Here is a 20,363-nt window from a genome sequence, read left to right on the forward strand (position 1 = left end):
CTGGATGCTGGACTGGACTGCTCTTTAATATGGAGCAGAAACTCTGGACACTGGCTTTTATCTTGGCCTTACCGAAGACAAGATTGGACTCCTTCCATGTCAGGGTAGATGGAGATGGGATACTGGAAATCCAAAGGGAGGCTTCTATTTCTACCGGAACAAACCACACTACACCACCATCTCCCACGTGTAGGTCCTTGGAATGTTTTCCTCGTGATCCTGAGCAGAGCCTAATTTTCACTGACAATATTTGGCAAACCAGGCAGGAGGGGATTGCCGTTAATTTCACATCATCAATAAGCCGTATCTCAGAGGCCCATCTTCTCATGTGGCTCTCAGGAAATTCCTTTTCTGACAACACCACAAGAACTTGATTTCTACCAATAACAGTTTGGCATCCATGAATATATTAGGTCATTGAAAGGGTTTGTAAAATCTTACATGCTTATTATTGTAACTTGAAAAAGCAAACAATCGGCATCTCTATTTCTTTTCTAGTTAAAAATTAATGAGGAATGTTCTTTTTTATTCTACAGACCTCTCTACTTGACAGGTAATAGTTTCAATGGGTTTCCTTATTTATTTATACATTTAAATGTTTTATTTATTTATATTTAGACAGAAGGGAAGGGAGGGAGAAAGAGAGTGAGAAACATCAATGTGTGGTTGCCTCTCACACGCCCCCCCCCCCCCCCCCCACTGAGGACCTGGCTGCAATCCAGGCATGTGCCTGACTGGAAATTGAACCAGAGGCCTTTTGGTTAGGAGGTTGGTGCTCAGTTTACTGAGCCACACCAGCCAGGGTACATTTACTTTTCAAAGAGATGAGAGCAAGCATTACCAGTTACCAGTCTGCAGCTTGTTAATAAGCCCACTTTTACACCTTGTATTCCAGAGGCCACATACTTCTTGAAAGTGAAAGTGAGAAAAGAAAACACAATTAATGATTCTCTGAGTGAGAATATCATTGAACTCCTGTTCTGATTCCCATTCCATTCACAGCAAAATGCTTTGAAAGAGCGGCCTATATACACCGGTCCTCTCCTTGTTCTCTCTGTCCCATACGTGGGGCGTGACTACTGTTCTAATTATCGGGTTACTCAATATCTATCAGGTTAGTGCTTATTTCCCACAGCCCTTGTTTATAGCTTTCATAATTATTTCTTTTTATCACCCCATGTGAAATTTAGAATCAGCACATCTGGTTTCAAAACAATGGACTACTATTAATTTCATTTGAATCATATATACTTTATAATTTATTTAGGAGCAAATCAATATTCCTGATGATCTTCCTGTTTAAGAACATGGTGTGTCCTTCCATGAATTTGTCCTTTGTTGTGACTGCTGATGTTTAAAATGTATTTAGTTCATCTCTCATTTAGTTCCTTCTTCTACATTATCTTCTCTTGATGCTGTTACAAATTTGCTTCTTTCCCCATTGCAACTTCTACCTGGTTGTTACATGTGCATACTGACTTGTGTACATTCACTTTGTATGTTGCTACATTTCTGAATTCTCCTGTGCTTAGATAAGCACTCTAGGTATGTCCATTTTATTATCAGAATATCTTGATAGTTTTCTCCAATTTCCATATTTATATCTCTATTTTGTTTACTTAAGTATTAAATAACAGTGATAGGTAAGCATTCATATATTGGCCCTAACTGTAGAGACAAAGTATCTAGTATTTTTCTACCAACGCAGTGCTGACTGTGGGGCTGAGGTATCTTTCATGAAGCCTGTCCAGAAAGTATCCAGCCACAACTGTGGAAAATGGGGACATTTATTGAAGAAGACACAAGATACAAGAAACATTGTCCATAGGACAATGATGCGTCAGTCCCCTTCAAAGTACTCATGGTGGGACCTCACACAGTGCTCCCAGTTGCCATCAGTTTCCCTGTTGTATCTTCCTGAATCTCACTGATGATCTGAAATCTCTTCCCTTTCTAAAGTGATTTTAGTTTTGAGAAAAGCCACAAGGCGCAGGGCACCAAATCTGGGCAGTAGCAGGGCTGAGTCACCTGGGTGACTAGATGTTTCACCAAGAAACTCTGCATGAGATGTGTTATGCGTGAGCAGTCGCGTTGTCTGATGAAGCTGCCAATCACCAGTTGCCCATAGCTGTGGCCTTCTGAATCATCTGAACCATTTCTGAGGAGGAATGTTCAGGCCTAATGTAAAATGTTATGCAGATTTGTCGCTGTACTTGCTGAGTCATTTTGAACATGTCAGCCACATAATACACACGCTCATTCATTTCATTCATGGCATCTACCACCCCCATTGACTAGTACAGTGAAGTCACCATTGTTCTCCCACGGGCATTCCAGTCCACTGTTCTTGGCTACCAGTTTACACTGATGTTGTACAAACCTCATTATATTAAGACTGGCTGGACTTTTTCCAGACAGACCTTGTATTATTTTATGATGTGATCAGTATAGTAAGTCTAGTAACCACCTATTACCCTAAAAAGTTATTATAATGTTGTCAACTATATTTTGTAATGTACATTACATTCTTTTTACTTATTTACTTTATAACTGGAAGTTTTTACCTCATTACTCTTCTCCCTTTTCACCCATCATTTATCCCTTTTCCTTCTGGCAATCATTAGTTTGTTCTCTGTATCTCTAATTTTTTCTCCTTAATTCCATTAATATATTGTATTAAGTTAATAAGTTTTCTAAATATTGTTTCAGTTTTACATTCATGAAACACATTTTACTTGGTTATGAAATATCTTTTAATATGCATTGTATTCTGCTTGCCAATATTATACTTTAGGTATTTATCTACCAATGTTCATAAAATATTAATTGTACTATTTTTAATTGCTTTATTGTTTTTCAGTTATAGTTGTCTTCATTTTCCCCCCACTACTCCATCCCACCCCAGACGAACCCACCTCCCAATCTAGCTTCCACCCTCCTCCTTGGTTTTGTCCATGTGTCCTTTATAGTAGTTTCTGAAAACCCTTCTCCCCACTGTCCCTTCCCTATCCCCTCTGGCTATTGTTAGATTGTTCTTAATTTCAGTGTCTCTGGTTATAGAAATCTACACAGCAGAGAGAGAGAAGGAGCTCCTATCCTTTGAAACAGCATGGGTGGAACTGGAGAGCATTTTGCTAAGTGAAAGAAACCAGGTGGTGAGGGACGAATACCATATGATCTCACCTTTAACTGGAACACAACCCACAACAAAAAAAGCAAACAAAAAATTGTACTTTTTTGATGTAATAGTAGATTGTGATTTGATGTTCTCATTTCATAAGAATAAGTTGGAGGGTTTGCTTTTCTAAATATGTTAGTTATGTCTTTTCTGATATTTTTGTCCACTTTATAGTTGTTGAGACTACTACTACTACAAGTCTCCTACTGCATTTGTGGCTTTTGTCCATTTATCCTTATGCCTTCTGTAATTTCTGTTATATATTTATAACTGCAGATATTCATAAGCATTATGCTGTGTTTGAACTTGCACCCTTTGGTATTATAGCATCCTTCTTCTTCTCACTTGATATCTTTTTAGAAAATTGAAATTCCTCCCTGATTAATATTAAGTTCAGGACTGTTACTTCTTCATTTTTTGTTTGTATTTTACTGGTATTTTCAAAGTTTCTGAATTAAGTGTTTAGGTTTGCATTTTGTCTACCTCAAAAAGATAGTTTTACTCATAGTTCAGTTTGAAAACCTATTATTATGTAAGTTAAGCCCTTTGCTTATATGGACCATATATGTCAGATTTCATTCTGCCAAATTATTTTATGTCATTTTTTCTTATTTTTTATCATTGTTCAAAAAATACTTTAAGATAATCTATTTTTCTGGAATCCACTCAAATCAGGATTTTGTCTCACAAACTCCACTACAACTGGCCTTGTTGATGTTACTAATGACACTCATGTTGCCAGAAACATTAATGATATTCTCACCTTCATTTTGGCTGAAGCCGTAGCAGCATGTGACAAGGCCAGCTACTCTGTCTTTTTTAAACATTTGTTTTTAAATTAGCTTCTGATAGAATACTCATCTCTGTCTTCTTCTTTGCTGATTTTTCTGCCATATCCCGCCTTCTTAATGTTGGGGAAAATGACCCCAGAACTCAGGCCCTGAGTTTCTTTTCTCCTGTATTTACTTTTACTTCTGAAGTGAATTAATCTGGCCTTAAAGTTTTCAATGCCTCCAATGTGTTGACAGTTCTCATGTTCATACCTCAAGTCCACCAGTCTCCTGGTCTTCAGACTCATGGACTGAACACTCTATCCCATATCTCTACATGGATACCTAGTAGAATCCTAATCTTATCATTACTAACACCAAACTCTTGATTTCTCCAACCAATGTGCCCTGTCTCATACTTTCTTTAGTTAATAAATAGACACTTCTCTGAGGAGGACATACAAAGGGCCCAGAGACACATGTAAAAATGCTTATAATCAGTAGCCATTACAGAGATGCAAATTAAAGCCACAATGAGATACCACTTCACGCCCGTGAGAATGGCCATCATAAAGAAATCAACAAACAACAAATGCTGGCTAGGTGGTGGAGAAAAGGGAACCCTAGTACACTGTTGGTGGGAATAAGGACTGATGCAGCCACTTTGGGAAACAGTATGGAATTTCCCCAGAAAACTAAGAATAGAACTGTCTTTAGATACAGCAATTTCACTGCTGGGATTGTACCCTAAGAGTCCTAAATCACCGATTCAGTAGAACCTATGCACCCCAGTGTTCATAGCAGCATAATTCACAATAGCCAAATGTTGGAAGCAGCCTAAGTTCCCACCAGTAAATGAGTGGATCAAAAAATCATGGTACATTTACACAATGGAATGCTATGCAGCAGACAGAAAGAAGGAGCTCCTACCTCTCATGACAGTATAGATGAATCTAGAGAGCACTATGCTAAGTGAAATAACCCAGGAGGTGAAACATAAATACCAAATGATCTCACCTATAAGTAGAACCCAATCAATAAAACAAATAAATGAGCAAAATAAGACCAGAGACTCGGAAATAAGAAATGACCTGACTGTCCAGAGGGAGGAAGAAGGGAAATGATGAGGGTAAGAAGGGGAAAGGGCAAACAAAGAAACATGAATAGAGTACTCATGGGCACGGACAATGGTGGGGGATTGACTGTGGGAGTTGGGGGTGCCAGAATAGGGGTGAGCAATGGGAAAAGGTTGGGACAACTGTAACTGGACAACAATAAAAAAAATAAAAATACACAATGAATGCAACTGCTACCTCCTTAATGTTTCAGGAAACAGAACAACAAAAACCAGAATAAAACAAAATTGAAACCATCCTTGACTCTTAATTTTACATCCAATCAAAGAGCATATCCTGTTGGCTCCAGTTCTGTGTATATCGAGGATTCTTTGACTTCCCACGACCTTTGCTAATGTGCTATTTTCAGCTACCATCTATTGCCTAGACAACTACAATAGCATCCTAACAGTCTCCCTGATTCCACTCTGTTTCTACTCTGCTTTCACTCTTGCCACTATGTAGCTTATTCTCCACTCATCAGAGATAAATTTAAGTTTAAAAAAATATATTTATTTTTTTAGAGAGAAAGGAACAGAGGGAGAGAGAGAGGGAGAGAAACATTGATGCAAGAGAAAAACATCAACTGGTTGCCTCTTGTACACATCCCAACCAGAGTCAAACTGCCAACCTTTGCTTTGCAGGATGACACCCAATCAACTGAACCACTCTGGTCAGAGCCAAAGCTAAGGGGATGGGGGAGAGATATAACAGGAGAAAGAATGGGAAGGGTCAAGTCAAAGAACATGTATGAAGGACCCATGGACAAGGACAATGGGGAGGGAGATTGAATGTGGGGGGGCGGTCAGGTCAGGGGACAGCAATGGGGGAAAATGGAGACAATTCTAACTGAACAATAAAAATAATTAAAAACTACATGTCAGATTATTTTACTGCTCTTTCCCAAATCCTCCTGTCCTTTTAGAGAATAAAATTAAAAATCAACACACTGGTTTTCAAGGCCCTGGATGATATAGTTACTAGTGACCCACTCTGTGATCTTTTCTTTTATTCCCCTCCTTAACCCAACTCCACCAACTTCTTGAGGTTCTTCAAACAATCCTGCAGTGGAACCTGTGTCCTCATTGCCATGGTGCTAGCAATGCCTCCCACCCCCAAGAAACATACGGCTCTCTCATGTCTCTGTTTGAATGTCACCCCATCAGGAAACCCTTCCTGAACACCTTATTAAAAATAATACTACTCTTAAACAATAAATATTTGCTGAATGACAGAGTGAATTCCTAGGTAGATCTGGGGTTTAAGCAAGGTTTTACTCTTATCCCATGATACTTTAAAAAACCAATAATAAAAATGAAAGAAAAATTAAAGATAATCCCTTAGTGTTTGAGTTGAAATAAGTTGCTTATTTGCTGGGTGGATCCTGTTTTGTGTAGCATGAGTGCACAGCCAGAAATGTGGAGTTTGTGAAACCCTCTGCGGTGGGTAGAGATGCAGTTCCATTGTTAACTCTGCAGAGTTCTGGCCACACACGTGTAAGCCGAGCTCATGCTCCATATGGGGACGGGATAAGATAGAAGCCCCTCTCTGTCATCCTATTTTTTTTCTATTTGCATCCTTTGTTTCTTGCACGCTGTAAGTTGTGGTAAATATTTCTCACTATTTAGCATAATGCTTACAGCACTTTTGGAATGAAGCAGTGTGGAATCTGGAAACAAGGGAGGAGCTGCCTCTGGGTCAAAGCCTGGGACTTTTTGATGTAGTCTCCAATTGGAACATAGGAAGCTTTATTTTATACTCGGGAGCAACGATAGCGTATTTAACCCAAAACTTTAAATTCTACACCTACTCCTGTGAGCTATGTTGTAAAATTATTTGTATAGCTTCAATTGTAGCTTTCATAATTTTAAACAAAGATTATACAATGCAAAGTAGTTACTGTAGAAATGTCTGTTTCAAAGTAAAGTGAATCATATTAGATTTAAAAATATCATTTAAATTGTAAAATCTGTATGGAGGAACTCCATTTATATGGCAATGTTCCTAGTAGTGTGCTGTTTAAGTAGATGCTCAGTACACTTGTTGATATAAATTTATTTAATAATCTGATCTCTATGTTTAAGTCCAGTGCCTTAACCACTTAGCCATCACTGCTACAATAATCTTCTTTCTATTTTAAGACAACATTAGCTCGATATTGTGAATTCAATACCATTTACTAATATATATCACGCTGGATATTTCACCAAGTGATGCAGCTTCAGAGCTGATAAGTGATTACACAATGGGTGTCATTTATTCTGATATTTCAAACTATTAATGTAAACTACTAGTAGATCTCACAGGAATATGATTTTCCTATTCTGAATGTGGAAGATTAGATTTATTTAAACCCTAAAGTTTAAAAGTTATTTTATATATGCATCATCAATAACTATAAGAAGTCCATGAGTAAAGGAAGGAGAATAGAGGAAATAAAACTGTCACCAAGATGGGTGTGTTGCATTTTTCAAACAAGCACTATCATAATACAAATGTCTGAAGAGAAAAATAGTATTCATTTTACAAGGTTTTATTTTTTTAATGTACTTTTTTTCCATTAGCATTTAGTCCCCTTATACCTTCCTCCCCCACCCCCAGCAATCACCACACTGTTGTTCTTGTCCAGGGGTCATTTTTCTTTTTTGCTCAATCCTTCCACTCCTTAACCTACCTTCCCTCCTTAGCTGTTATCTGCTCTCCATCTATGAGTCTGTCTCTGTTTTGCTTGTTAGTTCGGTTTGTTCATTAGATTCCACATATGAGTGAAATCATATGGTATTTGTCTTTCTCTGACTGACTTATTTTACTTAGCATCATGTTCTCCAGATCCATCCATGCTGTCACAAAGGGTAAAACTTTCTTCTGTTTCACAGCCGAGTATTATTCCATTGTTTTATCTACTCATCTACTGATGGACACTTGGGCTGATTCTATATCTTGGTGATTGTAAATAATGCTGAAATTGCACAGGGGTGCTTATGTTCTTTCAAATTAGTGATTTGGGTTCCTTTGGATGTATTCCCAGCAGTGGGCTGAATGGCTCAAAAGGTTGATGCATTTTTTTCTGAGCTATCTCCATACTGACTTCCACGGTGGCTTTACCAATCTGAATTCCTACCCACACTGCAGAAGAGCTCCCCTTTCTCCACACCCTCAGCAGCACTTGCTGTCTGTTGATTTATCAGTGAAAGCCATTTTGACCAGTGTGTGATGACCACTTTATAGTTTTCAAAATAGTGGTTTAACAAATTTCCTCCATTACCTTCTAAATTTGGCTTTTACCTCCCTCCATGGTGCCCCTTTCTCTTCATTTATATTTTTGTGAGTAAAATTATGAAAGGCTTTTAAATGGTTAAAATAATTTTAATGCACTATAAGCAATTAATACACTATAAAAACACATATACATAGTGATGCCTCATTTCCAAATGAACTTTTACCAGTTGAAGGTATTTTGTTTTTCAGATATTTCAGTGGAAAATAACATCAGGGAAATTGAATCCAATTTGAATGTCACTTTAATTCATTGGCAAGCCTTTATTCCATCTTAATTTAATTATTTCATAAGCATCTGACAACAATTATTCTTCTAGACTGTATTCAAATCTTTCACTGACTTGTATCATCATATATTGTAGCTCTATTATAATATTAAAATACTGTATTTGATATATATTGCATTCTTATAGTTTTTAAAATAGCCTGGAACACTTCAAAAGCTATATATCTTCATATACTATGAGTCAGAAAATTAATACTTTGATAGGGCAAAAACTGTAAGATTAGTGAATTGGCATTTTTTACAGTAGGAGTGGCTTAAATTTTCTGGGTTAGAGTGCAAGTTCATCATCAAAATAAAAAGAGAAATGTGTCAAAAATACCTATTAAAGTATGAAACACCAAGTTCAATAAAACAACGGTCTTGAATTTGTTTTTTAATAAATATTTTATATCTTATCATAGATATCTGTTAGTTCTCAAACTTCTGATGCTGGCACCTGGTTGTCTTTAAAACATTTACCAAATATAAAATTCCAGACCCTATTTTAGTATAAAATCAGCCCAGACACAGTATCAGATATTAAGATGCATACATTGTTACATTATGTATTTGTTTTAAAAATCTTTCCTAGATTGCATGTGTTTGATTTGAGGCTATAAAACAGAATAACACAGTATTTACAAGCTCATCTTTCACAACAATTTTTTTTACAAACTTCCAAGGGAATAAGAAACCCTATATCAATTAATATTCTTCATGTAAAACTTGCTAATTTGTCTACACAGTAGAAATGGAAGGGGCAAAGTGTTTATTTACAGATGCAGGGAAACCAATTCCCTGCCAGTTATGTAGTGAGATAGGAAAGCCAAAAGGTAGCAAAGTAACTGGTAAGGCTTTTTGCAGTATCACCCAAGATGCCTTCCTAATTATACCAAAGTAGGATTGCATATCGCATATACTACTTTATTAAGTCTCACAAATGGATATGGCACAGAGTATAAGTTGTGATGTATCAGCAAATGAGTACCCAATAGGAATTCTACTCAGTTGCCTGTCTTGTGAAGGAGAGGGTAAGTTGACAGGAATAATTAAATTTTTTATCTGCTCCATTTGAATGAGTAAATACAAAAAGGGTTAGAATATGCTGAGCAAAAAAAAATCAACTTCACCAATGAATATAAGATAAAGTTTTTAAGTAAACAAATAAAAAGCTAATTTTTCCTTCAAGTCTATAGGACTTTGCTAGGTATCTAAGCAGAAAAAGTTGACTCATGCCCAATATGCATATGAAATTTTCAGTCTAATTTATACATGAATGCATGCAGTAGTGTCCTAGAATGGCTTACTCAGCCAAAAGAATTGAATGTGGTAATTTTTTCCTATTTCCACATTCAGTGATAACAAGTTGCTAGCTTGAAATCAGCCATGGTAAGACTATTTACACCATAGAAAGTGGCAAGCATTACAAATAAGGGTTTTTTTTTCCCCATAGAACTAGTTGTGAAACATTGACCAACAAACTACTGAATTCATGTGAGTGTTTCTTTGTGGCAATCAAGAAATTCATGTAACACTGAAGTCACGGATCTAAGCCCTTGAGTCAGGAGTGGCACAAAATAGTTACCCAGTGAAGCCTCTATTGTAAAATATAATCATTTAACTTCTCTGGTTTTAAGACAATATTTTCAATATCATGGATGCTCTTTCCATTTAAGTGTTCACTGGGGAAGTCATGGCTGTAGCCGGTGCCCTCGCTGACCGTGGACACCGTGTAAGATGCACTGCGAAGAGCGTCGGAGTGGGAAAAGCTCTTTCCAAATTGAATTTTATATTGATTCCAGTTTCTTCTCAGAACTGCTTGAACCTGTCAAGCAAAAGAGAAAAAGAAGAAGAAGAAAGTACAGGACCAATACATTATTTACAATGAAGACACTGTACAATAAAATAAGTTACATATTGTAAAAAAAACTTTTAAACAAGGCATTGATATTAATTAGTGAACAACAGTACGTTTTAAACTTAATTTAAAAATTAAATGGAGTGAATCATCTTTTCATTGCAAACACTCTGTACTTTTAGTTTCTATTAATATTTTTTCTTTCCATGCCTTATTTTTGAAACTTTAATGTTGAGTGTAAATGTATTGTTGTAAAACAAATAACCCAAACCCACTTATAACCATTTGTGTGTAGTACTGAATTTTATAGCAATATCTTCATAAATAGAATGAGAGGATGAGTGAGAGTATAAAAGAAGAGATACAAGAGACAAAAGAGAAAGTAGAGGTTACAGGAGTAGAAAATAATGTCATCATCATCAGCAGCAGCAGCAGCAACAAACTTTTATCGAATGATTATCTTATGCCAGGTATTGTGTTACATTCTGGTGTAAACAACAGAGCAGGGCGTTTGTCCTCAGGGAGCTTACTAACCAGAAGGAACAAAGTATTGAACAGATACTTACAAATGAAATGAGTATTGTGAGAAATGATATAGGTCATAATAAGTTGACTCTGGTTTTAACTGAACATAAGACGCTAGGGTAATCTTCTTCATACTGAGTCAGTGAGGGCAAATGAGAATATACAAATACATCTCCAACTTGACAAGCTGGGCATTTCCAGGTGTCTGGTGAGTGAGGAGACTGTCGTGGTGGCAATCTGTTTCTAGGTTACAAATCTCTAAGCCACATTCCTGTGGCCTGATCTTTGTCTTTCCAAAGCATGCATAGCTTTAAATTGTCTTCCTCAAGCTCTCTACTGCTCTTTGACCTTTTCATTACTTCCATGAAGAGAATCTGAGCATCTAAAGGCAAATCTCCAGAAATGTATGTACTATAAATGTGCTAGTGCAAGAATTGTTTAAGTTTTTACTAATTATATAAAATCCTTCAATTTTTTACTCAGTCTATTTATGTGTATAACTTAATATTAAATTTAAAGTGGGGCTGGCTAATTTACATCTTTTCATTTTCTTGTTTAATAGGTCAAAAAACCTTTATTCTCCTAATTACAGTCTCTAGCCAATTGGTATTCCCGAGCTGTAAGCAACTCTGTGGGGATTTTCGAAGTTCTTTAGAGTTACTTAAACTCTGTCACTTAAAGTCTCATTTCACATTTGAGCATGTAGAAAAGCAGAAGAAACAAATATAGAATTAGTGAGTTTGTTTAGTCAGAATTTAAAATAAGTTATTTCCAAGCAGCTTTTCTCTATTCTATAATTCACAAATTATGTAATGAGAAATGTAATACATTGGTTTTAAAAGTTACATTGTGATTAAATTCAGAGCTTCAAGACTTTCAAGGTTATTTCTTTATGTGTGCTAAGTATAACTGAAAAAATAATTTTATAGTCATATAACTTTATTAAATAAAATAATTTATAAGACCATAAATATAAATGTCATGCAAACAATGATAGTTTATTTCCCTTATGGTTTAATAATCTATTTCTAAATTCTTCAAATAACATATTTAAATTAAGGTAATTTTAAAAATAACATTTTCATATGTAATATCTTCAAGAACATAAGCAAATGACAAATGCAATGGTTTTAGAGTGTGACTTTAAAATAAATATTCACAGATTTAAAACAAAATGACTTTTAGGCAATTATGTAGATATTTCTAAAGGGAACTGTTTTGGACCCAGATTTTTATGCTAATCAATTTCCTTACACTTGTTACTAAATGATGGACTGACTGAAGACGTACCCTATACATACATTGTGGTTGAATGGAAGTAGAACGTAACTGTGCAAAATATTCTACATAAATGTTATGAAGAAGGTGACGGGAAGTAATGTCTTAGATGTGAATGTAATACTTACAGTCTTAAAAAGAAAAGCTTAAACTCTAAAAGCCCAAATGGCTTTTGAAAAATCTGTTTGTCTTGAACTGCTTTGATTAAGATCATCACCCTGTTTCTTAAATCATCAAGCAGCAGCAGCAGCAGCAGCAGCAGCAGCAGCAGCAGCAGCAGCAGCAGCAAGAAGCCATGGAAAGCATTTCCTGAGGGGTGGGGACTGACTGAGGTTAAAAATGAGCCTAGTTAAAACCTACAGGCCTTGGAGACATCAGTTTGTGTATGTCATTCTCTATAATGATGTAATATTTTCATTTGCTTCCTTCAATATAATATCACACCTGTTCAACAGAATTAAAGTGTCCACATTTAATGTCCTTTAAATGAGAAGAATTTAATAGTGAAAGATAAGGAAAGTTGCCATTGAAATGGAAGGAAGATAGCCTGATGTTATTGAAGATCTTGAACTGTTGCTCATTACTTTATGTGACTGTTATATAAATAGCAAGGCCAACTGTTTAGAATATAACATTGCAACTTTCTATACCCCTTAGCACCTGATAGGGAAACAACTTTATATGTCTAACCTCAATCAATTAAAAGATATTTAATAGCGATTCATTACAAAAATTCTACTTAGTTCTCATTATGCAATATGAATTCTGTTATTCTCAACAAAATTTTATTGACTTTATGACCACGTCTATTCTCGGGTGTTGTTAAATGTGCTCATTAGACTCAGAAGGGCACTTCTGAGGCCTGGAGTCCCTAGTTTACGCAGACAGTGCCCAGTTTTTGTCTGCATGGACTAGAGATGAGGTGACTGTGGCTGGAACACTGGTCAAGGCACAGTTATTTAGCTAGTGAGAATTACAAATAGAAATATTTGGCCTAAAAACAAAATAAATAAAATGTGAGAGTAAAACAACAACGCAGATACTAAACTAAAGCGAGCTGTCTGACCTGATGTGGAAAGCGAGAGAAAACTAAACCTTAATAAATGATTTTAAGAAGTACATGACATAGTTGGAATCACACAAAATGAATTTGGCAGCTGCCTTTTCATGTCATGAGAGTGGGAAAAACTAAGACAGAGACAATACAGGCGGGGTTATAGTATTTCTCAAGATGACAATGAATCATACAAAAAAGAAATTATATCTTAAGAGACAAAGAAAAGATATTGGAGAATTGAAGAACTGAAAGATTTGGCAACAACTTGGCTCCAAGATTTTGTATTATTATAATTTTCCACTGCCAAAATTTTCTCAACTTTAGAGTATGGCAGAAGATCAAGGTTGCGTCTCTTTTGCTTCCAGAGTGCAGCAAGAGTGTTAGGCAGTTGTTTAGATGGTCCCCGGGCACTTTTTTCTAAATTAAAGGGCCAATTTGAGTTATGAACCCAATTAATACTACCATTTGTTCACGTACTTTTGAAAATGAGTGATTCAACAAATCTTATAAGGAATCTATAATATATTGAGTATCTTCTGAGGGTGGAACATGGTGCTAAACCTTTTCTACATCTCCAGCTTTTTTGAACCCTTGTGAGACTTGTGTGGGGAATTTGCTTTTATTTGATCTCAGTGAAAGTAGACACTGAAGTGCCGGGAGGTTCAGACTGTCCCAGGATGGATCACATATAGGAACACACTGAAATCTGTGGGGCTTAAACGCATTGGTGCAGCGGTGCTTTTCTCCGACACTTCCTCCTATTACAAAATATTTTCCTAGTGATTATGTTTTGTCCCTTTATAATTTACCCTTTATAAAAACCAAATGTGTTTCTGCCAGTGCAAAAGTATATCTTTCACATTTCACATATGTTCTGTAGGTGTTGTCCATATCTCTATCATGTAGGTTTAACCATAAAATCTCATATAGGCAGCGAGTTAAATTGTCTAGTGCAGTTTTTTCAATAATAAGTTTATAGGGATACATAATTTCTGTGCTAATTTTTATCAAAAATAATTTGTTTATTTTTATTAATTGCATTTCTCTCTGTCTATACCTCTCATTGGCTTTAGAAAACAGTCGTTCTGGTCCTCTGGAGAGCAGAAGAATCATGGCAGCACCACTTCAAGATACCAGACACAGTCTGCTGTCTGGCAGTCCTACACCACATTATCAGTAAATAAATATATAGCCTTGGCTGGTGTGGCTCAGTGGATTGAGTGCTGGCCTGCAAACCAAGAGGCCACCAGTTCGATTCCCAGTCAGGGCACATATTTGGGTTGCTGGCCAGGTCCCCAGTAGGGGGCATGCAAAAGGCAACTACACATTGATGTTTCTCTCCCTCTCTTTTTTTCTCCCTCTCTAAAAATAAGTAAATAAAATATTTTAAAATACATAAATAAATGCATAGAATAAAAAACTATATTAAAATTAAATATATTTTAATTTAAAATTAAAAATTAAATGAAGTTTTATTACATGCTAAGAGAAAGATGTAAAATATTACTTAAGCAGAGGAAAGCAATATTTAATAGTTTTTCATATGTACGTGATTTACATTATTGATTTGTTTTAAAGAAATGGTTCTTATAAAGTTACGCTAACTTTATATGTGTTTTTCCATCCAAAGCTTCATAATAAGCTTTGCAGTGTCCCGGTCCCACTTGGTTGCTGACTGGATTTCTAAACTTTGTAGAAGTTTTCCAAAATCCTCCAACAGGTTAAAATTTCTCAAGTAGATTGAAAACATATAGAACTAAATCAATATAGTTCAAACTACTGAGCTATAACACTGTCCATATGCCTAAGAAATATAGCAGTACCAGTTTTTTAAATCCCTAAAAATTTTCAGTTAGGAAATACTTGGCAAAAAATTTCACAATACCCAAGACTACTTCCCATGTTACAAATTAGAGCATGTTAATTCTCTTAAATTTTCTAACCTACTGCATATCTTTCTAATAAAACAGAAAGTTTAATTTTTAAAAATCCTTTGTATGTATTGCCAAAGACCAGATTGTGGGCCAAGCAAGAAGAATGAAAAAGAAGCAGAGAATGGGAAAATAAAAATGGGCCAGTTCATTTTTCTATCAGAGGATAGGCATGTCCGACGAGGTTAAGGACTTCCTAGGAGTGCAACAGGTCAAAGTTCAGACTTAACAGTTTAAAAGGTAGGTCAAAAGACTAGATAAACACAAGTCACTGATGAAATATTTTAAAGTGAGGTTGAATTTGTCCTAGCCTTGAATTCCAAAATACCCCAAACTTTTGGAAAGGAGAGTTGCATCTATGCAAGGAGATTCTATGGATGTCTTTCCTGATACAAACAAAATTTGAAATAGTTGTTCCTACAGAATTCATAGTTCTGTCTCATAAAAACATAACATTAGGTTTTTAAAGAAAAAAACAGATTGCCAATATAAAATAATAGAAGGAATAACAACAATCACCATACCTCTCCATTAAAGAAGCAGAAAATTGTAGAGACCAAAAGACCCTGTTAAAAAAAAAAGAATATTATGATTCCAAATCAGAAAAGCTCCAGTTCATTATTTGTAACCAGTTCACTGCACATGCAGTCAAAAGTAAAACTATGTGGGAATTTAATACCCAATTTCTCAAGCTGCCTTCTGCATGTGAGAACACCAGCACCATACCTGATAGTGCACAAGAATGTGCACGATGTAGTCGTATACCTCCTCTGCAACCCTGCCTTCGGGTCGCCATGGAAACAGCACAAATTCAATGCCCAGCAATGGCACCAGGATGAGAGTAGCTCTCACAGCTTTCATGTACAGATTGGATTCCGCTTGGTGAGTAACTTTTAACTTAGTGATGAGAACACGTACAATATTTAATAGAAAAAAGAGATTCACCTGGAAGAAAATAAAATGGCATAAGAAAAGTATTTTATATTAATATTAAAGAAGCATTAGTGAAGGCTCTTTGATTTATAAACCTTAGAATATGTTCAATTTATAGGAATGTAATATAATTTTATACTTCTGGAATTGTGATTTATTAATTAAACAAGTACACTGATTCTAATGGACTTAGCTTTTAGAAAAGTAAAATTATGGTAGAGTTATTGTGAAACATTCAATTGGGGGATATCTAAGTGTTTTTCTTAGCTCATTTTCTTATGCAATTTTTTAAAATTTTGCTCAGGTTCAAAAAAATTCTCAGCTCAAACAAAGGAAAGATTTGTTTCTAACAAATTTTAAGTTTTAAGTGTTTGCTCTGTATCAGTTCATTTTAGGTACTTTCTGAATATATGTTATACCAAACCATAATAATCATTTTCATATTTTTGCTTTATTTTTTCTCTGTGTGTGTTTTTTGTAACAGCATCTTCAAAACTCTTCCAAGATATTGCTGTAATACTCTTTATCCATAAGGTAGGCTGAATCACACACTAGAGCTAGTTGATATTCAACCTTCCTCATTCTAGAGATAAAAATTTGGCATCCCACAGGGTCTTCGTTATGTTAATTACTTTCTCTAATTACATATTGACTGTGTGTTAACAAGTTTCCTCAAGAGAAAAAATTTTTTTTGTAAGGAAGACATAAAACTTCAAAAATATAGTGTGGGTAACTAGGTTACTCAGAAAACGGACAGAATTTTGCTGGAATATCCATCTCTCCCCTGAATATTACATTTTTGTCTTTCCTATATTGAGCCAAACCAGCATTGTTTACTTTTGTCTATTTTCTCTCTGCCCATTCTTGATGATTATGGACATTAACTCTGGAATAGCCCCTTCCTGTAATATTGTGCTATTGCTTTCTCTTTTCTCTCACCCAGACTTGTGTCTGTGCTTATTCTAATAATCCAAAATATTTAATTTATATACCAATACACAGTTTATATATCCACATACTTTAATAAGTTGGAAAATAAGGGCAGCATCTTATTTAACGGAGAAAACAATGAACAAGTAACAGACGTGTGCTGACTTAAGGCATGTGCTATATGAAAACAACTGGGCACAGAAATATCCTACTACTATTTTTAGAGAATTCCGTGGAACATATGCCTCAAAAATATATAGCTCATTATAATCCTGATGGAAACACGTCCATGAAAAGTAACATGGTTACAGACACAAGAATGTCTCTGCTAGACACGAAAGCAGAATAAGCTGTTTCAACAGCTGTGAGAATGACCTGGCAAATCAACACCTCAGCTGCTATGCCAGCCACACCACTCACTATATTCTCCTCCTGAGCATTCACTGCTCTTTTAAAAGTTTTGACTAAATAGAAATTACTACCATACCATAGAAAAATGATACTAATTCTCTTATAATACCCTCTCTCTGTATGTGCTTATAATTTAGAATATAATTATTGTATAATCATTATATGCAAAAATCATAAATTATAAAATCTATAGAAATGCTGCCATTTAGATGCCCACCCAGTAAACATTTCTAAATGCAAAGTGCTTCTCCAAAATGGCAAGTCTGGTGTAAAGTATGAAACTTGAAACTAGAAAGTCATCCTACTTTACTTTCTGCGAACATTTCCATTTATTTTAAACAAAAGGTAGAACAGTAATTTTACATTTCAGAGGAACTGTACCTTAATCTCATCTGTCTTTGAGCAAAACTAATGAAGAGAAGTAAGCTGCGTCACTGCCATTCACAAAGCCCACAAATCTGGTGGGCCATTTTCAATCACAATACTGCCCAAGGTCATGACGGGAGGCAAGGTGAATCAGGTCAGTGGTGGTGGGAGGATTCTTAGGTGCCATTGCCGTGCTAGAATGGCTAGCAATCACTTAACTATGTGCCAAAGTGGTCTAAATATCTCTCACTAAACCCAAGTTAAATGTATCTCCTCAAACTTCCCCTTAGTAGAATCTCAAAAATGCTGTAGATGTAGCTACTCCAGTACCATCCTACTCAAGAGGAAATTGTGACAGAGGAAGTCTGAGTGGAAAGAAACTGATTGGGGTTGAAATCTTATTTACAAGAATTACATAAAAATATGTGATCATATAAACAATTGCTAGAACCCCTCCCTGGACCTTGGAATTGACTGGGACCAGTGAGAGGTCCTGGAGCTTAAATAAGAACAGAACAATTTATCCTGGCAGAAAAATAGAGTCCTAATCTTTTTTTAGGCCAAGAAGATGAAAAAAAGATTTATGCAAATAATGTGGATTTTTACTTCCTTTTACTGAGAAACTTGGGCTATATTCCTATGTGATATTTTGCCTTAGTGGTACTATCTACTCTTTCCTCTCAAAGTTGATGTAGACAGGTTTTCCCCAAATTATGTTATTTGCTGTTAAAATTTTTAATTTGCCAGGTGCTTTTACTTCTCCCTGAAGCTCTCTCATTTAGGCATTGAATCACTCTCTGAAGTCAGATCTCTTATAGTGCCATTCTTCCGTATATTTGCTCTGTGAGCTCCTGGGTGGCCCAAACAATGTATCTCAATTGTGGGTGGCTCTCGTCAGAAAAGAATCATGCTATCATGTAGAAATGAGAAGTCAAGAAACTTTTAAAAGAATTTTTTGAGAATGTGTTATAGTCTGCATACTGTGTTAATTGCTTACTAAGGGCAAATTTAATCCTTACAGTATCTTGTGAAATATTTATTCTTATTATTCCATAACCACCGATGAGAAACGGTCACCCAAGGGTCAAACACGAAACCAAGCCTGGGATCCACAGCAGCAGTGGTTAAACGAGGTTTCAGTGCTAGGTCATCTGAGTACAGAGAATACACAGCTAGAACATTTCAGGGTACAGCTTAAATGCAGTGTGTCACGCAAGTCCTTAGGATGTACAGGGAGAGAGAAAAGAAAAAACTTTTGCCTCTGAAATTTTCACTAGATTCTACACTAAGGAATACTAAAATTTCCATGGGACATAATAAATTCCATATGTTGATTTTTTGAGCTGGTTTTCTTGTGTGGCTAGGCAAAAAACAGACATTTGACAAGTGCTACATGTTTTATACAAGCCAGGCTACGCACTTTTTATGTATTAACTCATTTAATTCCTTGCTTAAAAAAGTAACAGTCACTATTATTACACTCTCTATCTTACAAATGAGGGACCCCAGGCAAATAGTGATTAGTTTAATGGCCTAAGGTCACACAGCAAGTCAGAGGAGGAAGAATTTAAACCTAGGCAACCAGCCTCCAGAATTTACTGCCTTAGTTATGATTCCCTTTCTGAGATGGTTTAATAATGATACATTTGAGAATGGCTTGACCTGTGTTCACACATAACCATATGCCAAATTGCAGCTAACAAATGTAGTAAAATAATAGAAGAATATTTGTCTGAAAAAAAGAATCTGAAAACAAGGGTTAGGACAATTTGGATTTTGACTGGGACACATATCACCTTTGTCTTGTTATATACAATCAAATGTCAGCTGTAATTACACTCAAAGACTATAATTTTACACACTGTTCTTTAAGGCATTATGAGAGAAAGAACATTATTTTGGATTTATTTCCCCAATGAAACAACATAATAAAACCTTTAAATGTGACTTCTGTTTCTTTGCAACAACGCTTAAAGCATGCAGTGCCCTTGGAGTAAGTGATGATCATTATAAAAATAAAATACCAGTTTAAACAATACTCTCGTTTTTCAAATTAAAGTCTTTTCTTCATAGAAACTCTCATTACCGACAAGACTGTGTAGGCTTTCCTTGCTTGCCACCCCCACTTCATGAATCCACCCTCTGCCCTTCTCCGCTGTGTTCTGCGCCCAGGAGGCCCTGAGGTTGCTCTGACAACTGTCACCATCCTGGCTCTCTTACCCTCTGACATTTGCCGAATTTGGCCAGTGGAGTCGGAGGGACCAAGAAACCAGGGCAGGGCAAGAGAGAAGGTTGTATTTCTTCCTCTCCTCTTTCCAATCAAGCCGTGGTTTGGGCAGTGTCTGTGTTCCTCTCCCCAAGACCAGAGCTCCTGTGGGGCGACTGCTCCCAGAACATGTTCACATCCTGTAACTGCATTGTCCCTTCTGCCAGCCTCTTCTTGTGGTGACAGCTTCCACTGTTGGCC

The 20,363-nt window shown here is 36.0% G+C and overlaps 1 protein-coding gene across 5 annotated transcripts in view; it reads right to left on the minus strand.

The window, feature by feature from the left end:
* Window positions 1-7,645: 7,645 nt before the first annotated feature.
* CALCRL (calcitonin receptor like receptor) overlaps window positions 7,646-20,363 on the minus strand; it is an 88,756-nt gene continuing 76,038 nt past the window's right edge. For all 5 annotated transcript variants that reach the window (XM_037162955.2, XM_037162950.2, XM_037162953.2 and 2 more), the window contains 3 exons: window positions 15,983-16,201; window positions 15,781-15,822; window positions 7,646-10,432 (listed from right to left, as the gene is read on the minus strand). In XM_037162955.2, coding sequence (XP_037018850.2) covers window positions 10,205-10,432; window positions 15,781-15,822; window positions 15,983-16,201 — 489 coding nt within the window. In that variant the 3' untranslated portion in view covers window positions 7,646-10,204. The remainder of the gene's footprint in view (window positions 10,433-15,780; window positions 15,823-15,982; window positions 16,202-20,363) is intronic.

Source organism: Artibeus jamaicensis, unplaced genomic scaffold (genome assembly GCF_021234435.1).
Source record: "Artibeus jamaicensis isolate MK-2021 breed Jamaican fruit bat unplaced genomic scaffold, CSHL_Jam_final contig_391, whole genome shotgun sequence".
In the NCBI taxonomy this organism is placed as follows: domain Eukaryota; kingdom Metazoa; phylum Chordata; class Mammalia; order Chiroptera; family Phyllostomidae; genus Artibeus; species Artibeus jamaicensis.